We start from the raw sequence: 21,586 nt of genomic DNA, 5'->3' as shown, positions 1-21,586 counted from the left end.
TGATTTGGGGTTTATTATAGTTAATACAATAAATTTCATATTATAGTTAAATCAGGTTCATTTGGGAATTGAGAGGGGATAACATTGGGATCCAAAAATGCTTACTTCCAACTGAAAATAAACATATACGATCTACCTGCATGTCTTTCCTCACCACATCCATAAACCTCCTCCTTGGTCTTCCTCTTTTCCTCCTTCCTGGTGACTCCATCCTCAGCATTCTCCTACCGATATACCTCATGTCCCTCCTCTGCACATGTCCAAACCATCTCAATCTCGACTCCCTCACCTTGTCTCCAAAACGTCCTACATGCACTGTTCCTCTAATAAACTCATTTCTAATCCTGTCCATCCTCATCACTCCCAAATCCCGTCTTTAACTCAATGCCACTGTCTCTAAACCATACATCGCAGGTCTCATCACAGACCTATACACTTTCCTTTTCACTCATGCAGATACCCTTCTATCACAAATCACTCCTGTCACTCTTCTCCACCCACTCCACCCTGCCTGCACTCTTTTCTTCACTTCTCTAACACACTTTCCATTACTTTGCACTGTTGACCCCAGATACATAAACTCCTCCACCTTCTCCAGCTCTTCCCAGCACGTACCTCCACCTCTCCAGGCTCTTCTCAACCTGCTCTCTACTCTCACCACAAATCACAATATCATCCACAAACATCATAGTACAGGGAGACTCCTGTCTGACCTCGTCTCTCAACAATAACTACATAAAAAGAGAACAAAAAATGTAATGTTATATATCTCAAATAATCAAATTTGGTACAGTTGTGAACAGTGGTAGATTTGTGACAGCTACACGAGTCTGGAGATGGAAAGTATGACTGGTTAGGCTGAAATGATGAAATCATTGTTTTAAGGAGTTAAGAGATAACTAAACAATGTTCTATGCAAGAAGTCTGGGTGCCTGAATTTTTGTAATATCAAGCTCCACATCACAAAATGCAAGGTTGGCTCTGCCAGATTTCATTTTCTTTGTAACCAGGTCCAGTCCGTCTGCATTTCCCGTGGCCTTAATAAACAGAGAAATTACCAAAATTGTCATATAGAAACAATTCAACAAATGCAAAAATAAAACAGCCTACGATTACCTTTTGCTTTAGTATTGTGTAGATCTTATAGCAGGTTAAATCCTCCTTTGTTAATGTCAGACCTTGTTCCAGTTTTAATGTTTCACCCCCTATAAAGCCATTATGGAAGAAAAAAGGTTATAAAAAGCACTTTAATACACTGCTCTCACTGATATTTTATAGAATTCAATTTATATATATATTAAATCTTACCTGAGAAAAAACTCACAATCTGCCCAATAACTATGCAAACTATAGTCCCCAAAGGACAGAAATACATGTAAGACAGTGAGTACCAATAATCAGCCAGCAGAGGCCTGTAGAAGCAAGACATTAACGTAAAAAGAATTTGGATTATGTTGACCGGTTAGTGCAGGCAAATTATATTATTAATTACGCAACTACACAGCGTGAATGTCTGTGAAATTAAAATAAAATTTGTGTAAAATCATAAACCAGGAAAAAAAAAAATTATATATATATATATATATATATATATATATATATATATATATATATATATATATATATATATATATATATATATATATATATATATAATATTAAGGATATAAAAGATATGTGGCAGCTACACTATGAACTACACGATACTGATGAAAAATTTGAACACCTGTTTAAAAGTATGGTATGTGCTTTTTGAGCATCGCATTCCACACTTAGTCCCAATTTGCTCTTATAATTCATTCCACTCTTCTGTGTAGATGTTCTACTAGAATTTGAAATGTGTAGACATTTGAGTTCATCTGTGTGTTAGTAAATTCAGGTAGGTGAGGAGGTCTGGGGGTGCAGTCAGTATTCCAATTAATTCCAAAGGTGTTCAGTATGGTTAAGGTCAGAGCTCTATAGCGTGCCACTCAAGACTTTCCTCTCCAAACCATGTAAACCAGATCTTCATTTTGTGAACAGGAACATTGCTATACTGGCGCAAGTTTGGGTTTCCAAGTTCAAGTAAACGCAAAATTTTATTATACCACATCCAAGACAACACAACATGTGTGCCTCCAGCTTTGTGGTAAGAGTTTGGAGAAGAGCCACATATAACAGGAAAGGTCAAGTGTCCCAATACATTTGTCTATATAGTGTATATTTGGAATGAAGTACAGATATGAGCAATGATAAAATTTATTTTAAGTAAAAACAATGAGGCATAATTACGCCAAATCATGAAGTAAAAAAACCTTCACACCTCTCCACTGCTTTGTAGTGCTCAGCTGAAGTGATATAACTTGCTTGTGTTGAGTTGCTAGTCCAGTTCCTAAAGTAGTATTCATGAGCAGTGACGTTGCAGCCGTGCGTCTGTAGAGGAAGGGGTCTGGTGTTCTCCGGCAGTGGGTGGTAGACCTGGGCTCCAATGCAAAGCCAGAGTGACACAAGCAGCCCACTGATCAGTCCGGCCAAACCTCCCTGACAGTTTAGTAATTGATAAATGCATAACATTTATGTATTATTAAAAAATAAATAAAAATTAAAAATTCACCATAAAAATATATAAATCTGTGAATATAGCAACTGTTATATAAATATTTGATTGCTGTCTAATTACATATAATACAATAATACATGTATTGCTTTACATTCCAAAAGTGTACTATATTGCCTCTGTGTGTGTGTGCGTGCGTGCGTGCGTGCGTGCGTGTGTGTGTGTGTGTGTGTGTGTGATCCCCACAAATATGGAGAGCTGACTGTATTAATCCTTACACATATTCTTTTAGGAATCATTTGCCAAACAGCTAGATAAAAGTGAAAGGCAGTAATCATCACACCAACTTTGGAATTAGCTGAGGGAAACAGGATCCCTAGAGAGAAGAGGCCAAGTAGAGGTCCACCAAGCGAACCAAGAACACTGATAGTTGTCTGTAAAGGAAAATAGAGATCAAAGTGTCTATCATGCCAAATCACCATATACATTTCCAAATTATTCACTTTACCTGTAACAATCCTCCCATCAAAGATGCAAGAGCAGCCATCCCAATGCACACAAGTCCATAGAAAACACCTGTGGCAGTTATATAAGGCAGTAAATGTAGGTGTTAACAGCAAAACACTAAAACGTTCTACACATTTTCATATAAAGCTGAAGTTTGTCCTCACTCAGTCCTTTTGATGCCCAGGAAAGCTTTCGTTCTGAGCAGCGGAAGTATGGTCCTATCAGATCTGCAACTGTCACTGTAGCTAGAGCATTTACACTGGAGGAGACTGTGCTGTAGTTTGCGCACACACACACACACACACACACACACACACACACACACACACACACACACACACACACACTATTTAGCATTTAGTATTTTAGTCACCCAGTGCATATCTATCTATCTATCTATCTATCTATCTATCTATCTATCTATCTATCTATCTATCTATCTATCTATCTATCTATCTATCTATCTATCTATCTATCTATCTATCTATCTGTCTGTCTGTCCGTCCGTCCGTCCGTCCGTCCGTCCGTCCGTCCGTCCGTCAGTCTGTCTGTATGTTTGCTTGTTTGTTTGTTTGTTTGTTTGTTTGTTTGTTTATAATTTAGGCAAAAAGTGTAAATGCTGGGTGTAAATCTAAAAAAAAAAAGGAAATTGTTACCCTCTCTAAATCCTTCTCTTGAATCACGTGACACTGTAATTGTCTAGTTTCGAGTCAGAATGCTAAATTGGCATCTATGTGCAATTTAAAGGTATCACATGACATTTATGTTCTTGAAACCAAAAGGCTGGATCAGGAGAAAGTAAAATTTTACACACAACTGTAATTATAACAATACACAAAACAGTGGAATGTGCTTTTTATTTTGCAAAGAGAAACACATTCACCCAGTAACAAAAGTGCACTGTGAATTTTTTGAGTTCATTGTGTTCCTTCTTGGGCAGATAAGGTGTTTGGGGTTTTCCTTTCATGTCAGTAATACAATTGTAAAGACTTTTTGTTTATTGTGTAAGAGTAGTATAACAGTAAGCTTTAAGACTCGGATAGATACATGTTAAAAAAGATTTAGCGTTTATTGTGTATGAACACACAGTCTGAGTTTTCTTGGCTTAAAATTGTTCAGGTTCAGGTGACTGATTATAGGTTTATAAGAACCAAATCTAGACTAAAAGAAACAAATGACTGAAATGATTATGTATTGTATTTTCTTTAAAAGACCATTATACCAATATAAAGACAAATTAGAAATAGAAATCTCTCATAACATTTTAGCTTATTTGAGCAGACAAATATAATACTTTCTGATGCCTACTGAAGTTATTTCTGGTTATTTTTTGTTCCACAGTCCTACCTCCTACACTTGGATGCAATTTTACTTAACATGTAACAAACCTTGAAAAAACAAGCATCTCACAAATGAATAAATGTAACTGACCTCAGTGTGCCACTGTATGCAGCTGCTACAAACAGTCCAGGAATTCCAGGGTAGTCCCCAAAGATGTCCATCACTAAGAACGGCATAAGCTTTCAACATCACATAATGAAAATAAGTGGGATATACTGTACGGTGCACCCACCATTTGTGATTCCAGTCAGAATGGAGAGAGAAGAGAGAGAGAGAAGAAAGCGTTGTATTTACCTGATCTTGAGAAGTCACCATTTTCACTGTCCATGGGTCACAGTTTTTGTAAAATGAATACAAACACAAACCACAAAATACTGCAAACAGCAGAATGATCCAGAGTGACATCAAGTTTATGTACAGAGACCTAGAAAGAGATTTAAAGTTCATTCATTCTTGTATTTTTTGGCTGTTGGTTCAACCTAAAGTTGAGTTCTCAAGAAGTGCTCACATTTTGGCATGAAGAAGTGTTTTGCAGGAGACATATCTTTGAACCTGAGCTTGATTAATACCATAAATACTGGTCCAGATAAATGTACTGCCAATGGTGATGGTCCAGAATGTGTGTCTCCTCAGGGGGCTGGGATCAAAGCTGAGAGAAAATTGAAAAGAATGACCTGCAGCTCAATTATATAGATCCTATCATATATGTATATCCTATCATATATATATATATATATATATATATATATATATATATATATATATATATATATATATATATATATATATATATATATATTATTTGTTTTATATGTACCTTAAATCAATATTTTTTAAGTTTTTAATACTCTAATCAACAGGGGTGTGGACAAAGATGGATGCTGTATGCACGTGTGTTTATTATTAGTTAAACCAAATTCAACCTAGAGCATGAAGACTAAATGTTCTTGTAAATGTTTGATGGTGTTTTAAATTACATAAATCATCAGGACACCAATCAGAACTTTTGCTATGTTTCCACACGGATGGTTTTGATTGTCGGATGTGTGCATCATGCTTTATATGAGACTTGGTGCTACAGTAAAACAAAGGTTTATTGATTAAAAAAAAAAATAAGTGGAGTTTATTTTTATATCTAAAGAAAGGAAGTTAGCCTCTTTTCTATTTATTTATTTAAATTTGTAATCGGAATCACAGGATAGTGTAATGCAACATGATTTAAAAGCATAAAGGTTCTTTGGTTATAATTGTATCACAGCAGCTCAGACTGTAGTTTGTAGTTTGTAGTCTACTGTAACCACAGGGACAGTACTATATTCTTTTTTTTTATTCAAATAAAAAATTATAATTAAAGCATTAGCCTATTTGTTTCATTGCTCATCTTGCACTGTAAGATATCTTTACAGTTAAGTAAAAAAGAAAAAAAAAAGTAGAATAAAAACAGAAGGTAAAGATGAACTCACTCCCATAGGTTGAGTCGACCACCGTCAGCAGAATCTTTGAAGATGACCGAGACCCCGCCTCGTAGAAGCACTGATTGGATGATGACAGCCAAAAACCCAGCCAAAATGATAATCATCTGGAACACGTCAGTCCACACCACAGCCTTAAATCCCCCCTGATGGAGCACAGCTTTAGTCAAACAGTATTAATATTCTAAAGCTATGCTGGACCTTTGACTCTGATACAAACTTACCAAGGTGCAGTAGAAGGTACACACCATTCCAGTTGATATCAAAGCTCCCCACAGACTGATACCTGTCACTGAAATAAAATAGAATTGTTCTTTTTTTAAAGATTTTAGGTGCACTTAAAAGCTTACTGTATGTCACACCATGCTGATTCTTTTCTGCAATTGTGATTAAACATCTTTACGATTAGGCTACACAGAAACAGGTAGTTAAGCATTACCCACATACCATTAGGTACAAAGGCATCATTTTCTTTTGTTTTGTGCTTAAACAATTTACATGTCGTCAAATTTCACATTGTATGGTTTTAAGAAGAGTATATACTAAAAGTAAATGTTAGTTTTACCAGGTAGAAACCATAGCTCTTTTAATACACACCTCTATTTCCAGTCACATTAACATTTGGGATATAGCAGTGGTACTGAAGTAAATCAGTCATGTTCAGGACTTTGCTGCATATTCTTTGCATGTAGTGACTGCTTGAAGTCACTTGACATCACCAGGTGGTCTTGAGTATGTTCCCTGGTGATGCCCTGCAATGTTTGTACTGCAGTCAACTTTAGTTACTTTCAGGGAGTTAGTTCCAGTAAGGCTTTTTTTCCCCAGCACATTGCTTAGTGAGATTCAGGTGACTGATAAGGCAGTTGAGATATATCCATGTTTTGGGTTTGAAAAGGGGGTCTTCCTTGGCCTGCAATTCCTTTTATGGTAACAAAACAATCTGGGTATCTCTGTTCTATTAATATTGTTCCAAACTGTTAATTGAAATCATTTTTTTTAGATTATCTTTTTGTAAATATACAGTACATTCAGTAAGACTTGGTTTATTAGCAACCATATGCAACACATGTAATGTAATCTATTGATATTATGTCATTGCTTAGGTTATAATAAAGGATTAAATGATTTATTAATACCAAACCTGGGTTAATTCTGCATTTAGAGAGTTTATTCAGTACGTGAGAGTCAACAGCTTCGTACCTTGGTTTAAAGCCAAAGCTGGTGCATAGATAACCACTCCAGTGTACAATAACTGAGAAATGAGAAAATTTGAACAATATTTATTAACTATATATTCATGTGCAGTGACATAAACATAAAGAAAATAGCTGCATGTGGATAAAGATTTTTGCTCACTGTCTGAATGATGAACATTGCCGTACCAAACAGCCGGACCACTTTATTGAACCGCATTTCCAGGTACTGGAGATAAACAGTCTCATAATTTCTCATCTGGCTTGATTATATATAACATATAATATTTAAATGCTATAATTCCATTTTTAACATATGTATTCAATTAAATGAAAATATATATAAATAAATGAATAATGCAAAGGCAAAATGCTTTTTTGTGCTTTTATTATTTTTAGTTCTGTGATGACAAAATAATGAAAGTAAACACAAATTTTTGGTTATGGTTCAACTATGGAGTACCTTACCTCATAGGTGCTGGTTATTCCCAGCCTGTAGAAGATGGGGAGGAACAACTCTGAGCTGATGGCCACCATCAGGACAAAGCCTAAGCAGCTTAAAACAAAGATTGCCCCGTTACTGTACACCTCCACAGGAGTTGCCAGCACCGTGACTGCTGACATGAAGCTTGCTGTCAGTGACAGAGCAACAGGCACCGCTGTCATACTCTGGCCACCCACCAAAAAATCCCTAGAGGTCTGCTCTCTGTGCTGGGCGAAGGCATAATAAACACCAATAGCTGCTGAAATGACCAGCATGAGAGCAAAAATCACATAGTCCCAAGTACTGAAGGATGCTGCTGGATTCTTTTGGTTCTCCATTGTTCTGTGATGTGATGTGAGGTAAAAATGGGATTAGGAATAAAGTCAGTGTGTAAAACACCAATAGAAATGAGGATTTATCAAGCATAAATAAAGTTAGTCAGACCTGCTCACTGTAAACACACCTCTCCACTTCTCCTTGACTTGAGTGCTCTTATTGTTTCTGAACCATTAGCCCTCCCTCTACTTTGCTCAGGGTTTGCCATTCCATGCATATCTCATTTGTACAGAGTACTAAGTGTGTAAGTTTGAAGTACAACCCAAATCCAAAAAAGTAAAATATAAATAAAAACAGAATGCAGTGATTTGCAAATTTCATAAACACATATATTATTCACAGTAGAACATAGAAAACATATACAATGTTTAAACTGCAGAACTGTACCCTTTGAAGAAAATATAAGGTCATTTTAAATTTGATGGCTGCAACACATCTCAAAAAGTTGTGATGGGGCAACAAAATTCTTCAATGTGGCTTTTGATTGGATGCCACAACATCTGGACTAAAGGGAAGAGGGACCATTTGGCATATCATCAGTGCTCATTTCAAAAGCCTGGATCATCTAAAAAAGGCACCATCAATGCTGAACGATGTATACAGGTTTTTGAGAACATATGCTTTCATTCAGACATCTTCTTTAGGGAAGGCTTTTAATATTACAGCAAGTCATAGCAAATTGGCATACTGCATCTAATACAACAGCATGGAGTCTGACTGCAGAACTAGCCTTCCTGCAGGCCAGAACTTTCACCTATCTATCTATCTATCTATCTATCTATCTATCTATCTATCTATCTATCTATCTATCTATCTATCTATCTATCTATCTATCTATCTATCTATCTATCTGTCTGTCTGTCTGTCTGTCTGTCTGTCTGTCTGTCTGTCTGTCTGTCTGTCTGTCTGTCTGTCTGTCTGTCTGTCAAACTGATGTTCCTGTGGCATCACATGGCTGTGAAACACACTCGGAGGAAAGTGCTATTATCCCTCGTTCTGGGAAAAGTAAAGTTTTAGTTGAGCAAATGAGAGGTTTCTTCTCTGCGTTTTTTTTTTTTTTTTGCTGGTCAGGAGGGTTTGCATGTGCAGCCACACTGATGTGCAAAATACAGTTGAATTGTTCGATTGGTGGTTGTTCGTTTTATTGAGTTATTAATAAGAATATAAACTGTTCACGTATTTTAAAATTAAATTTGTAGTGTAAAATAAAAATTTGGTGTAAAGAAAAACCTGTTTATATATATTATGTATATAATGTATTTTTTAGAGAAAAGGAACATAATCACGCTGTTTTTTCGAGGACCTTTATTTTGAAGACATCTTCCAAAATGGCGGCGTCCTGACACGGCGTGTGCAGCAACAGTTCCCTTACTAAACATGAAAAATATTTGTTTTTAAAATCGTTTTTTTCTTCTTCTTCTTCTCTCTCCTGAATTGTTACTACAGAACAGACAAGAAAATGAAGTTAAAGGCCAAACCGCTCTCTCACAAATCAGAGAACACGTATCGGGTAAGATAAAGTGAGCTGCATGGGGAAAACTGCACCATGTGTTAAAATAAACGTGTTTTTTATAATGTTTTAACGTGTTATCATGTAATACACGTGTAATAAGGTGCAATCCAGTAGTTTCCACAGTACATCTGCTGTATTTGGAGAATGTTTTCCTTATTTCTTTGCAGTTCCTCACATTTTCTGAAAGACTCGCGAATGTGAACATCGATGTGATCCATCGGATTGATCGGACTGGAAGTTACTCTGAGGTTGGATTTCACCGCAATATTCATCACACAGTCGATCAATTGACAATTAAAGTAGTAATGAGTTGATCTGACTGATATAAAACATAGTCTTAAAGCAGAATAGGGGAAACAGTTTAATATGTAAAATATAAGGATCTGTTTTATGTAAACTATCTAACTTTATTGCTCTCTACTGACTTTTAAATTGCTATAAAAAAAATACAGTTGCTGTTGGCTTTGGTGTTCATAGCTCCTCCATACCTGGTCCTAAATTTCAACAGACGCATCCGCTGTGATTTAATCCTCACAAATAATCGCAAAAGATTTTGTCTAAGGAATCAGTGTCGAGTCAGAATTCATGTGTAGAGGGCAGATAATGCTTTCTTCAGTGTTATATTGTTGATCTGAACTCGTTATAACTCAGTGTATATGTTTTTCTCTCATACCAGGAGGTAGACACCTACTTCTTTGAAGGTTTGATGAAATGGAGGGACCTGAACCAGACAGATCACTACAGTACGTCTCGTTTTATTCTGGTGGGATGTAAATATCAAGATTTGATTCTGGTTTTGAATAATGTATCTCCCCCTTACAGCGGCCTTTAAGAAGGAGGTTTCCTACAAGAGTCAGTCCTTCCACATGTTGGTGTTTCACCAAAATGGCATAGTGGAGAGTCTGAAGACTCATCTGATGGTGAAGAACAGCCACGCTTACCAACCACTTCTCGAGTAAGCTTTTATATATATATATATATATATATATATATATATATATATATATATATATATATATATATATATTTATTTTTTTTACTTTTGTTGCCCCATAATGCTATTAGACAGGACAATAAAGAAAATACCACAATTAAGGATAAAGAGATAATGATATGTTTTTATTTTAGTACCACTTCTTATACAATTGTGTTTCTTTAACAGCACTTATTTTGCTCTCTCAAAGTTAGTAAGATTCATTAAAAAAAGATTCATTCTTCATGTATCCCAGCTTGTTAGGGAGTTAGGGTCAGAGTGCAGAGTCAGCCACGATACAACATCCCTGGGGTAGAGAGGGTTAAGGGGGGTTGCTCAAGGGCCCAACACTGGCAGTGCTAGGACTCAAACCCCCAATCTTCCAATCTTTAATAGAGAACCATAACCACTGAGCTACCACTTCCTATTTAACCTCCCCTTTTTTTTTTTTAGAAAACCTCACCCACTCACAATACAAAAGATTATAACCATTTGTAATCCAGTTATGTGGCGCATTTTTAACACAGGTTCCTGAATACACTGTTATTACAGAAACATGATCTTACACTGAGCACATTAGTAAAAGCCTCTGATTTAATTTGCCAGCTTTAATATTAGATATGCTGCTAAAATGAATCAACATCTTTGGACCAATCAATCAACTAATGCTTGTTGGACTGTCTGATTAGCATAAGGTTGTTCTGGATTTCAACTGAAACAATGTTATTGTATAGGTGGCTCATTTTAAATATGGCTACTCCTGCTAAAAACAATAAAAAAAGATCAAAGCATGTCAAGTGTTTTGGTTAAAAAATAGAATATTTCAGAATGAATAAGTTGCTGATTCCTAGCAGTGAATGCAACAGTATTCTTAATGTTGGATTTTTTAAAAGTAAAACTTCATTATTTTCCTGAGTGTCTCCACATGATTTTTTACTAGAATAATTACAACAGTTAAGGGTTTCTAATGACTTTAATTTGTGTGTGTGTGTGTGTATATATATATATATATATATATATATATATATATATATATATATATATATATATATATATATTATATATATATATATATATATATATATATATATATATATATATATATGATTGTACATAATCATATTTCATAGGAAATGTTTTAATACAAATAACAAAATCCAATGGAATTGCAAAGAGAAATATCAACTACATAAATCGATGTGAGGATCGAGAACATTAATCACGTCCTCTTTTCATAGCCTCGTGGTCCAGTTTGCACGCGACCTTCAGACAGATTTTTACCCTCACTTTCCTGACTTCTTCGTCATCATCACCTCACTGCTTGAGACCCAGGATACTGAGGTGCTGGAGTGGGCCTTTACCTGCCTCTCCTACCTGTATAAGTACTTATGGAGGCTGATGGTGAAGGATATGAACAAGATCTACAGGTGAGAGGAAGAGCAAAGGAGCTGAGTAGAAAAGTGTGAGACGTGTGTTGTCGAACGGTGGAATAAAAGTTTGCATTACAGCATTTGCTTATAGATTTACTTTAGACTGGTTGGTGTGAGTGGTGGTCAAACTGTTTTCATGTTTGTCTACAGTCTTTACAGTAAACTTCTGGCACACAAGAAAGAGCACATCCGTAACTTTGCAGCCGAGAGTTTTTCCTTTTTAATGAGGAAGGTAAGAGATGCTGGAGATGAGACACTCTTACATAGTGGTGGATATGCAGTATAACGAACAGGTGTTATGTCTGTGTTCTTCAGGTTCCAGATTATGATGCCCTGTTCACACTGATGTTTGTGGATCTGGAACAGTGTCCTCAGAAAGCACAGGGGGTCGGGCAGCTCATCTTTGAGATGTGTAAAGGAGTCTGCAATATGTTCCACTCTTGTACCAACACAGTAGGTCTAGTAGATAAGCCTAGCTTGATAATTAATGTTGCTTTTACAGGTTGTTTTTCTCTGATATGATCGCCACTGTAGCTCTGCAATATGACCTCATTATTGTGGTTACACAAAACAGAGAGATTTATATTATTAACAAGTAAAAAGAAAAGACTGAAAGCACTGATGACACCTGCGATAGTCAGACCAGCGCAGCATTGTTATATTACCCAATGTTTTATCTGTGGTTATTTATTATAACATTGTGTTGCTGTTTTCCAGCACTGAAGCAGAATTATGATTAAAACAGCTGCATTTGTCATATAATGCTCATTTCTGTCCTAGGCTTTACCAATAGCACTCCAGAAACTCGGCCCATCTGGGGGAGAAGACGTTCCTCTGCCCTGGGATGCCATTAAAGAGGCTCTCGATCACATGGCCGAGTCTTCAGCCGATTATGTCACAAAGGAAAACTTCCTGGTTCTTTGGGATTCGTTGCAGGTAAAGACTGTTTGCATGCTTATAAACAATACATAGAAAAACATGGAGTTTTGCTTTTTTAAGAAATCCTTTGCAGAAACCTTTTTTTGTGAGGCACACACTATTGAACTGCAACTGATCTTAGCTGTTGAAATAGTGAATTAACTGCACATAATTTTTTTCATAGGCAAATGAAATGGTTCTTGTATATGCTGTTGTTACTTTATTTCTACCCATTTATTATTTTTTTTCTGCTCAGGCTTGTGTGAAAGACTTGATCCCGAAGGTGGAGGCAGGGCATTCTGACCAAGTCAGTGAGCACATTGAAAGAATCTTGTTTATTTACCACACGGTGGTAGAGCACAGAAAAGGAGCCAAGATCACCAAGCCACAGTCTGTCTGTGAGGTACATGTGTACAGATTTACCCGTTCTATTGTGGGTGATCTTATTTCCATGTTTATACAAAATCTTTAGGATGTTGCTGTGTAACAGTTTTTTTTTTTATTGTTTTTTTGTTGTTGTTTTTGCTCTTGTAGTTGCTTCTTCAGCTGGTCCAGACTCGAGGTCTGTCCTACTCCTGCCACAGTTTGCTGCTTCAAGTGATCTCATCCTTTCTGCTTGGAGAGAACCTGTCTTTACCAGCTAGTTTGATTCAAGAACTTTTGAAAAAAGTGTGTATGCATGCACATTCGTACACATATTCATACTCTGTGCATATAATGTTTTGTGTATTCTTGAATATGTCCCAGTGACCCAATCATTTTCACTTGTTCTTTTAGGTCTTCACCAGTGGGATTGATCGAGATCTTATTTTGTCGTTTGCCAAAGACATGTTTAGTATGAAGCAATTTGAGCAGGTCAGTCTGTGAAAGAATAAAATGTTTCGGGCAGATGAAAATGGTGCCCCTGTGAAAAGAGGTTTTAAGTATTTCAATGTATTTAATGCTTGAGACATTACATAAATGTTATTTCACTACATTATGAGAACATTTTATACTGTTTACATCATGTGAACACTTTCTCAGCTTTACTAAAATGTAAATTTATTAGAAAGTGGATATTTATTTATAGTTGTTTTAAATATTAGGAGATAAGATAAAAGATAGCTATGCAATCAAGGAACACATGATTGCATTGGACTGGATATTTTGTTTGACTAGACAATAAGGCTTTGAACGACTAAAAATCAATTCATATTTACCGTATTTTCCGGACTATAAGCCGCTACTTTTTCCCCACGTTTTGAACCCAGCGGCTTAAACAATGAAGCGGCTAATTTATGGATTTTTCCTGGGTTTTTCCTTTTTCACAAACTTCAAGCCAAAAACCTGAGACCCATAACATTAGACCAATGAAATTGCAGAACGGGTTCAGGTGAACCAATGAAACTCTTTATATTAAATCAGATGCGCTCCCACTGAATCGGGCCGCAACACATCATAAATATGGATGTGGTTCCTCTGACGTTTGACCTGCCGCTCTCTCGGACTGTCTACAGAAAATGCGAATCATTTGTCACGCTGAAAACAACCGGGCATGAAAAAACACTTCACCTGTGTTCTGAGCTGCACGGCATCGGGAGAAAAGATTCACCGATGGTGATTTTTAAACGCACGACGATGCCAAAAGAGAAACTGCCGAGAGAAATAGTTGTGAAAGGAAGGAGGAAGACAGTGAACAATGACTTTCTTTGTAGGCTACTGTTTAGATACAAGCCGTGTAACAGACACTGTCGTTAAAGCCTGTGTAAAGTTCATTAGTTTCAGTGTGTAGGCACCTTCGTCTTATAGACAGGTGCGGCGTATTTATGTTCAAAAAAATGTAAAAAATTCAGTGGGTGCGGCTTAATAGTCCGGAAATTACGGTATCTTCATTGTCATCACAAAGTGTGGCTGTTTTTTTCTGTATATTCCTCACAAATCTCTAAATCTGGACTGTGGAGCCAAAGCCAACCGTAGGAATACCACATATTTTCTACAGTATTTTTGCTATTTGCCATTTATGAATATGAACATTAAAATGCACATTTCATACAGTTCTGAAAGCAGTGTATTAGTTGGCAGTATAGTTCAATTTGCAGACCTTTTTATTCGAATATAAGCCTAGATTTAATGTGCATGTTGTTGTTTTTTCTAGCTGTTCCTGCCCAGCATGCTACAGTTTGTGGAGCAGCTTTTCTCCAGTGATGACTCTGTGAGCAGACTGATGGCTCTGGAGGTGCTAGTCAGGCTAATCCTGGTTAAAGCACAGCCTCCTACTGATGGCTCAATGGCCTTTGAGAAGTACCCACTGATCTTCACTGGGCAGTCTGGAGGGTAAGACCAGGGGCTTCTGGGTAGTGTGGATTTATTCTTTTGGAATGACAACTGGTGGACCACCGACCTGAATAAGACCTAACAAAGAGTCAGGGGCCTCTACACTAAAGCACCCCAGTGCACATGTCTGTTTTAATGAATGATTTTAGTATGTTGTGTTTTTTACAGGTTGTATGGGGTGAATAAGGGACAGGCAGCATGTGTTCCTCCGCTCATTCTGTCCCTCATAGATGTCCCAGAAGATAAGATATTCTCAGATCTCTCTCAAATCTGGGCGGCCCTGGTGCTTCTTCCTCACCTCAGGCAAGAACACTCCTCAACCCAACACCTGCATCATTGTGGGCTCGTGTGTGCTGTATTTGTGCTAATATGAACATGGTCTTACAGGCCTCTGGAGGCAGCAAGCGTGATTCCTCCTCTCACTGCCCTGTTGAACCGACTGTTACATGAGGTGCACAGTGAAAAACTCGGAAGAGGTCAGTGTACAGTGCACGTTAGTTAAACATTATCAATGCTTAGCTGGTTTTTTTTCTTACTTTTGAATAACAGCTTGTTCCAATGTGTTTTATTTCTGTTGATCACAGGAAAAACAATTACAAGAATGTATTAATGGGTGTCACTTTTTAAATATAATTTATGTATTTAAAATGCATATTCTTCATCTATTTATTATTGTAAGGCTGCAATGTGCTAGTGTTCATTTCTAAAAAAAAAAAACTATACAAATAACATTGAATTGAATATAAACTTTTATACTTTAACATTAGTTCATGTCATCACTTAGGTTATAGCAGCTATAAACACCCTGTTTCTTCTCTAGCCACACTTTTAATATCTGAAGTACAATCTCCTCTAAGAAATTCCCCACGTGTTTGTGTGCCATTGTTTAGTTTGTGCAGTAAGCAGTTTTTTTTAGTATTTAATGTGTATATAATAGAATTGGATTTGGTTTGTATATTTTACTGGTCAAATTTAGCAATGGTGGCAAACAGTGCATGCAATGATAATGATTAATTGTTCAGCTCTATTTGAGAGGATGTAGTGTTTTTCTCATGATCTTATGTTCCATCAGGTGGGCTGTTTGTGGCACGACAGGCTCTAACCACACTGCTGAGCTTTAAGGAAACTGCGCTTGTGTGGTCCCTGCTCCCAGATGAGCTCGTCCGCTCCATTATAGAGTAAGTGCTTGTAATTTCTGTACAAAAACAAACAAAAAAACCCTCTAGTTAAATTCTGCTTGTATGGACATTATTCGTAAGCGAGTCATTTGTTGTTTTAAACAGGAAGTTTCCCACTGATCTTTCTGCCCTGCTGCTGGTTGACCTGTACTACACAAGACTCTCTCTCAATGGATGCTCAGCCCAGCTGTCTCACAACTCACTACAAGAGCTATATCAGATGTTGCGTTCCAATTTTTCGTCTAACATCTCAAAGGTAGAGTTTGCTTTTCAAGAGTTTAGGATTCTACAAATATATATTTTTTATGTTAATTGTATAGTGAGTAACAATTTTTAACCTCTTCAGATTCGCCTCCTGACGTTAAGAATTATGTCCCACTTTGAGGCAGAGCTTCCAAAGCCAGCAGAGGTAGTGTTTTATTAGTAATCACTCTTTATTCACAAATGTGATTGTTTTATTGTCATTATATCAAATATACAGAACATTTATTACTTCCTTTCATTCTGTAGGTACGATAAACGTTCATTTCTAAGAATCCTGTGTAGTGTACTTTTACCCAGAGGCGTTTTATTGCTTCTATATTACAGCAGTGTTTCAATAAATGTCTCCAATTGAATGGGTTTAAACTGTTTATAAGATAAGATAAGATAAGATAAGATAAACCTTTATTTGTCCCACAGTGGGGAAATTTCTATGTTACAGCAGCAAGACAAAGAAATAAAAATAGATGCAAATATATAAAAAAGAATATACAAAAAAATAAAAAAAGAGAAATAAAAACAAATAATAATAACAGTAATAATAATAACGAATAAATAAATAAAAATAAATGCAAATATATGGAAAAGAGAAATATACATATACTACAATAACAGTATATACACAGTTACAATGTATAAATACAAATAGGGGGAGAAAAAAAAGTATGCGTTTCAAGTAATATTTCAAGGTGGTATTGCACGTAATTGCGGGTAATATTGCACATAATATTGTACATGATTCATGTAATATTGCACACAGATAATGTTATTGCACAGCTTAAAAAGTAATAACAGTGTTGTATTTTGGTGACTGGTTTTACTGGGAACAGCTTTGGTTGTAAAGTCTAATAGCAGCAGGGAGAAAAGACCTTCTGGTAACACAATGTTTGCTTGTCCGTAAAACAGGTTCAATGTTTTTAATCACAGATTCTTGTCCATTTAAATAAAAAAAAATCATCTTCTGTCATACCAAAATTAAAACATATTTGAAGGAGTTTATTAATATAAACACAAACTCACCACTGTGTCACTAGCAAAAGAAAAAGGTTTTAGAATTAAAGAATTTTTGTGTTTGCAGGGAGACGACAGCTCAAGCACACAGACGGTGTTTGCCATCTGCCTGCAGGCCGAGCAGGTTCCAGCCACAGTGCAGGATTACAGAGAGAAGCTGCTACATTTGCGTAAACTGCGTCATGATCTAGTGCAGCCATGCCTCCCTAAAGGGCCTTTCCATCCGGTATACAACACATCTGCTTATATAAGACTTACACAGGAAGCAGGAGTGTTTTAGGGATACCAGTACTGATGTCTGTGTTTTCACAGGTTCCCCTGCGGTACCTCATTGCAATGCTGTTTGTTAATTTCAGACCGTTATGGGATGCTGTTATTGACCTTCTGGCGTAAGTGCACCACCAGAACATTAGCACAAAGCCTCTAATAGCGGTACTGTTTGGTTTTTGCTATTGAATTAATATATTTTTATTTTTTGTTTTAGGTCCCATGCCAGAGATATGGACAACAAAGAGTTCTGGAACGTTTACTGTGAACATTTGGAGATGGTTGCTGGTCTGGCAGGTGTTTTTTGTTTGTTTTAATTACAGTTAAATAGTACATCTGTGAATGGCTGAATTGACTTTGGAGGATGATTTTGATTTAAACAGATTGTGTGTTAGGAAAGTAACCCATGCCAGGGTGGTGCGATGCCAAAAATAAATAATAATTAAAAAATATATATTTTCCTTAAAATCAGTTTCTCTAAACAGCTTGGGATGTAACAGTACACAAAATTCACGATAAAATAATATTTTATAAAAAATAAAATAGAATAAATCAAATTAATGCAATACACTTTTTAAAAATTTAATTGATTGAATTGAGTAATTAATTAAATTGCCAAAAATTAAATTGTTCTACTAAATATTTATATTTGTTGGACATGGGGTAATACAGATGTGTGTGTGTGTGTGTGTGTGTGTTTTTTTTTTTTTTTTACATTTTAATTTTTAATTTTTTTAAGATGTGTTCTACTTAACTGTTCTACTTATTTCAGAATACTTGTATACAGAATACTAGAACAAATGTCTTAAATCTTTACATTCTTCGTTCATTCACTCCCCCAATATGTGGAGTTGTCAGGATTTTCTCTTTTTAAGAGAAATTCTTGAAGCTGGACATGAAATGCTAAAGAATCCATAGCGGCTAACACTAGCGCTTTGGACAGTTTAGAGTGGTCAAGCATGCGTTAAACAAATGCACGTAAAGAGGATTGCCGAAAGCCCTGTACCAAAAAAGGTCGTTACTAAAACGTGTACTGTTACACCCCTAGTAATAGCACATCCTAAAGTGTGCCTGGGCTACAACATGTATAAAGCCAGTTTGTGTGTGATTTGCCAATTTTGCATTTTAGGCACACGGCACATATGACAGTGAAATTTTTTTTTGGAATCTGACTTGATTCCAAAATCTGCCAAATCTGGCAAATCTGCCAATCTGTTACAGTTGTGAGTTAGATATTTGGGAAGGATGGATGAGAGGGTGCATATTTATCCGAAGATCTTATCAATCTTTTTTTTTAAGTGAGGTTTAGACTTCTGATCCTAGAGCATTTTTTTTATCATATACATTTACACTTTATGTAAATTAGTTTTAATTGTTTAGAATGTCATGTCAATTTAAATGGATTTATACAAAATTGTCATGGCAAATTTAGGGTTGTAAATGACATATAATTGGCTTTTTTATGTCAGAGGATGAGCTTCAGCAGCAGCAGCAGGATGAGGAGGAGGAGGAGGAGGATGATGATGGTGAAGGTTCAATGCTGGGTCCAGGGACAGATGTGATCTGCAGCGGTGATGTTGGTTGTCTGTTTCTGGAGCAGTTGGAGCAGGTAAACAGCCATAGTGATCGCACAGACTTCACTAACTATCGTAACTTGCTGTGGAGAGCCATGAGCCAGTTCCCTGACAGAGTGGAACCGCGGAGCAGAGAGCTCAGCCCACTGCTGCTGCGCTTCATCAGGTGTGTGTTTAAGTTGCATTTGGTCATGTGAGGATTAAAAATATTTACGGCTAACCATAATCCAGATGATTGACACTTGTCTTGATTTGCTGATAGGAATGAGTTCTATCCTGCTGACCTGCTAGTAGCTCCGGTTCAGAATCTAATGAAGATTAGCCACAGATCCACACAAATCACATCTGAGAGTGAAAAGGAGGATGTGAAGATGAAAGATTTGGAGGAAGAAGAAGAAGAAGTAGAAGTGGAGGATGAGTCCCAACAAGCTGGGAAAAAAATACCAAGGAGAGCTGCAGCCAAGTAGGAACTATCAATTGTTCTTATATGCACTAGTGGATTCATTTAGCCAGCAAAAACTACCATGTATTCGTAATAATAATAATAAAAATTAATAATAATAATAATAATAATACATTTTTAAAGGCGCCTTTCAAAACACTCAAGGACATCATACAGCAAAATAAAATTATAAAACCAAACAAACAGCTATTTAACTATTACAATTAATCAGGAAATCTGAACAGATGAGTTTTAAAGCATTATTTAAAAGTGGTCAGAGATGTATGAGGGTGAACGATCTCTTTGCAAGTGAGAAGCAGAATGTTGAACTCTATTTGATATTTGACAGGAAGCCAGTGTGGATGATAAAGAACAGGGGAGATGTGCCTGATGGAGGAGGTTCTCGTAATTAAACAGGCAGCTGAGTTCTGGACCAATTGAAGTTTATGAAGGAGAACAAGTTAAAACAATTCAAAAGAGAGGAGGAAAGAAGAGAACAATTAGGCTTGGAGGACAAATAGAGTTGGGTGTCATCCATGTAGCATTTAAAATTAATCCTTAAAAAATGACCATGAGGTAATAAGTAAATGATAAATAAAAAAAAGGGCCTAAAACATAGCCTGGAGGAATACCAGCAGTAACAGATTAGGAGTATGATCTGAAATGTTTATGTTGGATAAATTGAGTGTGCCCAGAGAGATAGGATCTTAACCAGGTAAGAGGCACACCAGTAATACTTATAGAGCGTAATCTATATAAAAGAACTTGATGGAAAATTGTGTCAAAGGCGGCATTTAGATAGAGTAAGATACGTATATAAGTAAGTCCGGGAATTAGCTGCCATCAGCAGATCGGTAACAACTTTTACCATGGCAGTCTCTGTAAAAAAAATAATAATAAAACGGATTGGAATCTTTTGAAAGGCTATTATTTAAAAGGTGGAAATTAAGTAGAAAACGTACGCATGGACACAAATATTGTAAATAATTGACAAATCTTGTCCATTAGACATTTCACCACAAAACACATTTCAACATTGTATTACATACATTTCTTTTGTAGTTTAGTCTTTTGAAACTAGAGTTTTCAATGAAACTACGCTATATTGAAAAAAGTATTGGTACAACTGACTTTTCCAGCCATATGTGGTTCTTCCCCAAACTGTTACCACAATGTAGTAGGAGGCACACAATTGTTGGGGTTTTCTCTTCATTCAAACGAGGAGACCCAAACCTGTTCCAGCTTTACAATGCATGACAGTGCACAATGTGACCTCAATGAAAATATGATGTACATGGGCTGGATTGACAGATCTTGAGCGTCCTACTATAAAGCTCTGACCTCAACCGTTTTAAACACCTTCAGGATGAATTGGATCACACTCCAAGCCTCCTCACCCTACATCAGTACCTGACAGTACTAACGCCCTTATGGCAAAATGAGCACAAATCTTCACATAAGAATCATATAGTCAGGTGTTCTACAAACCTTTTCTATATAGTGCACTTTTGGAGTTAGGACCCACCCGCAAGTACCGACTGCAATTTATTTCTGTTTCAAAAACGCTCTTTTTCAGACAACTTATTGCACATCTTAAGATCTTCTCCAAGTTCACCAATCCCAAAGCTTTATACTTGGAGCCTGAATTACTGCAGCTGTACACACAGGTGACATTTTTCCCCCACATCAACAGTTTATTTTATTAGGTAAACAAGCAGACATATAACACAACAATTTCTCCTTTTTAGCTCCTGTGCCACAAGGACCAGCAAATTCAGAAGGCAGCTCTGGACTGCTTAATGACTTACAAAGACCCAAGCATTCTTCCTTACAAGTA

The 21,586-nt window shown here is 36.5% G+C and overlaps 2 protein-coding genes across 2 annotated transcripts in view; one reads left to right on the top strand and one right to left on the bottom strand.

Annotated features, from left to right (window-relative positions):
- Nucleotides 1–381: 381 nt before the first annotated feature.
- slc5a8 (solute carrier family 5 member 8) lies at nt 382–7,872 on the bottom strand. Its single transcript, XM_083529091.1, has 15 exons — nt 7,518–7,872; nt 7,213–7,278; nt 7,057–7,108; nt 6,081–6,148; nt 5,848–6,002; nt 4,893–5,033; nt 4,679–4,808; nt 4,475–4,563; nt 3,208–3,317; nt 3,045–3,112; nt 2,884–2,970; nt 2,303–2,520; nt 1,309–1,412; nt 1,117–1,205; nt 382–1,037 (listed from the first exon to the last, which is right to left on the bottom strand). The coding sequence occupies exons 1-15, from the start codon at nt 7,869–7,871 to the stop codon at nt 912–914; spliced, it is 1,857 nt and encodes a 618-aa protein (XP_083385217.1). The 5' UTR covers nt 7,872; the 3' UTR covers nt 382–911.
- Nucleotides 7,873–9,188: 1,316 nt separating this feature from the next.
- Nucleotides 9,189–21,586, top strand: part of utp20 (UTP20 small subunit processome component) — a 28,779-nt gene continuing 16,381 nt past the window's right edge. Inside the window, exons 1-24 of the mRNA XM_083528964.1 lie at nt 9,189–9,379; nt 9,550–9,630; nt 10,059–10,125; nt 10,205–10,337; nt 11,594–11,782; nt 11,936–12,017; nt 12,101–12,238; nt 12,566–12,721; nt 12,960–13,106; nt 13,238–13,372; nt 13,481–13,558; nt 14,838–15,016; nt 15,185–15,319; nt 15,404–15,492; nt 16,089–16,194; nt 16,300–16,450; nt 16,541–16,603; nt 17,534–17,692; nt 17,779–17,855; nt 17,951–18,030; nt 19,203–19,473; nt 19,570–19,770; nt 21,326–21,416; nt 21,498–21,583. Of these exons, the coding sequence (XP_083385090.1) occupies nt 9,329–9,379; nt 9,550–9,630; nt 10,059–10,125; nt 10,205–10,337; nt 11,594–11,782; nt 11,936–12,017; nt 12,101–12,238; nt 12,566–12,721; nt 12,960–13,106; nt 13,238–13,372; nt 13,481–13,558; nt 14,838–15,016; nt 15,185–15,319; nt 15,404–15,492; nt 16,089–16,194; nt 16,300–16,450; nt 16,541–16,603; nt 17,534–17,692; nt 17,779–17,855; nt 17,951–18,030; nt 19,203–19,473; nt 19,570–19,770; nt 21,326–21,416; nt 21,498–21,583 (2,945 nt within the window). The 5' untranslated portion in view covers nt 9,189–9,328. The remainder of the gene's footprint in view (nt 9,380–9,549; nt 9,631–10,058; nt 10,126–10,204; nt 10,338–11,593; nt 11,783–11,935; nt 12,018–12,100; nt 12,239–12,565; nt 12,722–12,959; nt 13,107–13,237; nt 13,373–13,480; nt 13,559–14,837; nt 15,017–15,184; nt 15,320–15,403; nt 15,493–16,088; nt 16,195–16,299; nt 16,451–16,540; nt 16,604–17,533; nt 17,693–17,778; nt 17,856–17,950; nt 18,031–19,202; nt 19,474–19,569; nt 19,771–21,325; nt 21,417–21,497; nt 21,584–21,586) is intronic.

The sequence above is a fragment of the Silurus aristotelis genome, assembly GCF_946808225.1.
Source record: "Silurus aristotelis genome assembly, chromosome: 24".
Lineage (NCBI taxonomy): Eukaryota > Metazoa > Chordata > Actinopteri > Siluriformes > Siluridae > Silurus > Silurus aristotelis.
Note: the sequence above shows the minus strand (reverse complement) of the source record. Positions and strands in the feature narration are given on the sequence as shown.

Coding starts and splice junctions, on each gene's coding strand:
- slc5a8 (XM_083529091.1), bottom strand. CDS start 7,871: ATGGAGAACCAAAAGAATCCAGCAGCATCCTTCAGTACTTGGGACTAT. Junction 5,034..5,847: donor GGTCGACTCAACCTATGGGA/GTGAGTTCATCT, acceptor ATTTTCTCTCAG/CTTTGATCCCAGCCCCCTGA. Junction 2,971..3,044: donor TGATGGGAGGATTGTTACAG/GTAAAGTGAATA, acceptor TTTCCTTTACAG/ACAACTATCAGTGTTCTTGG.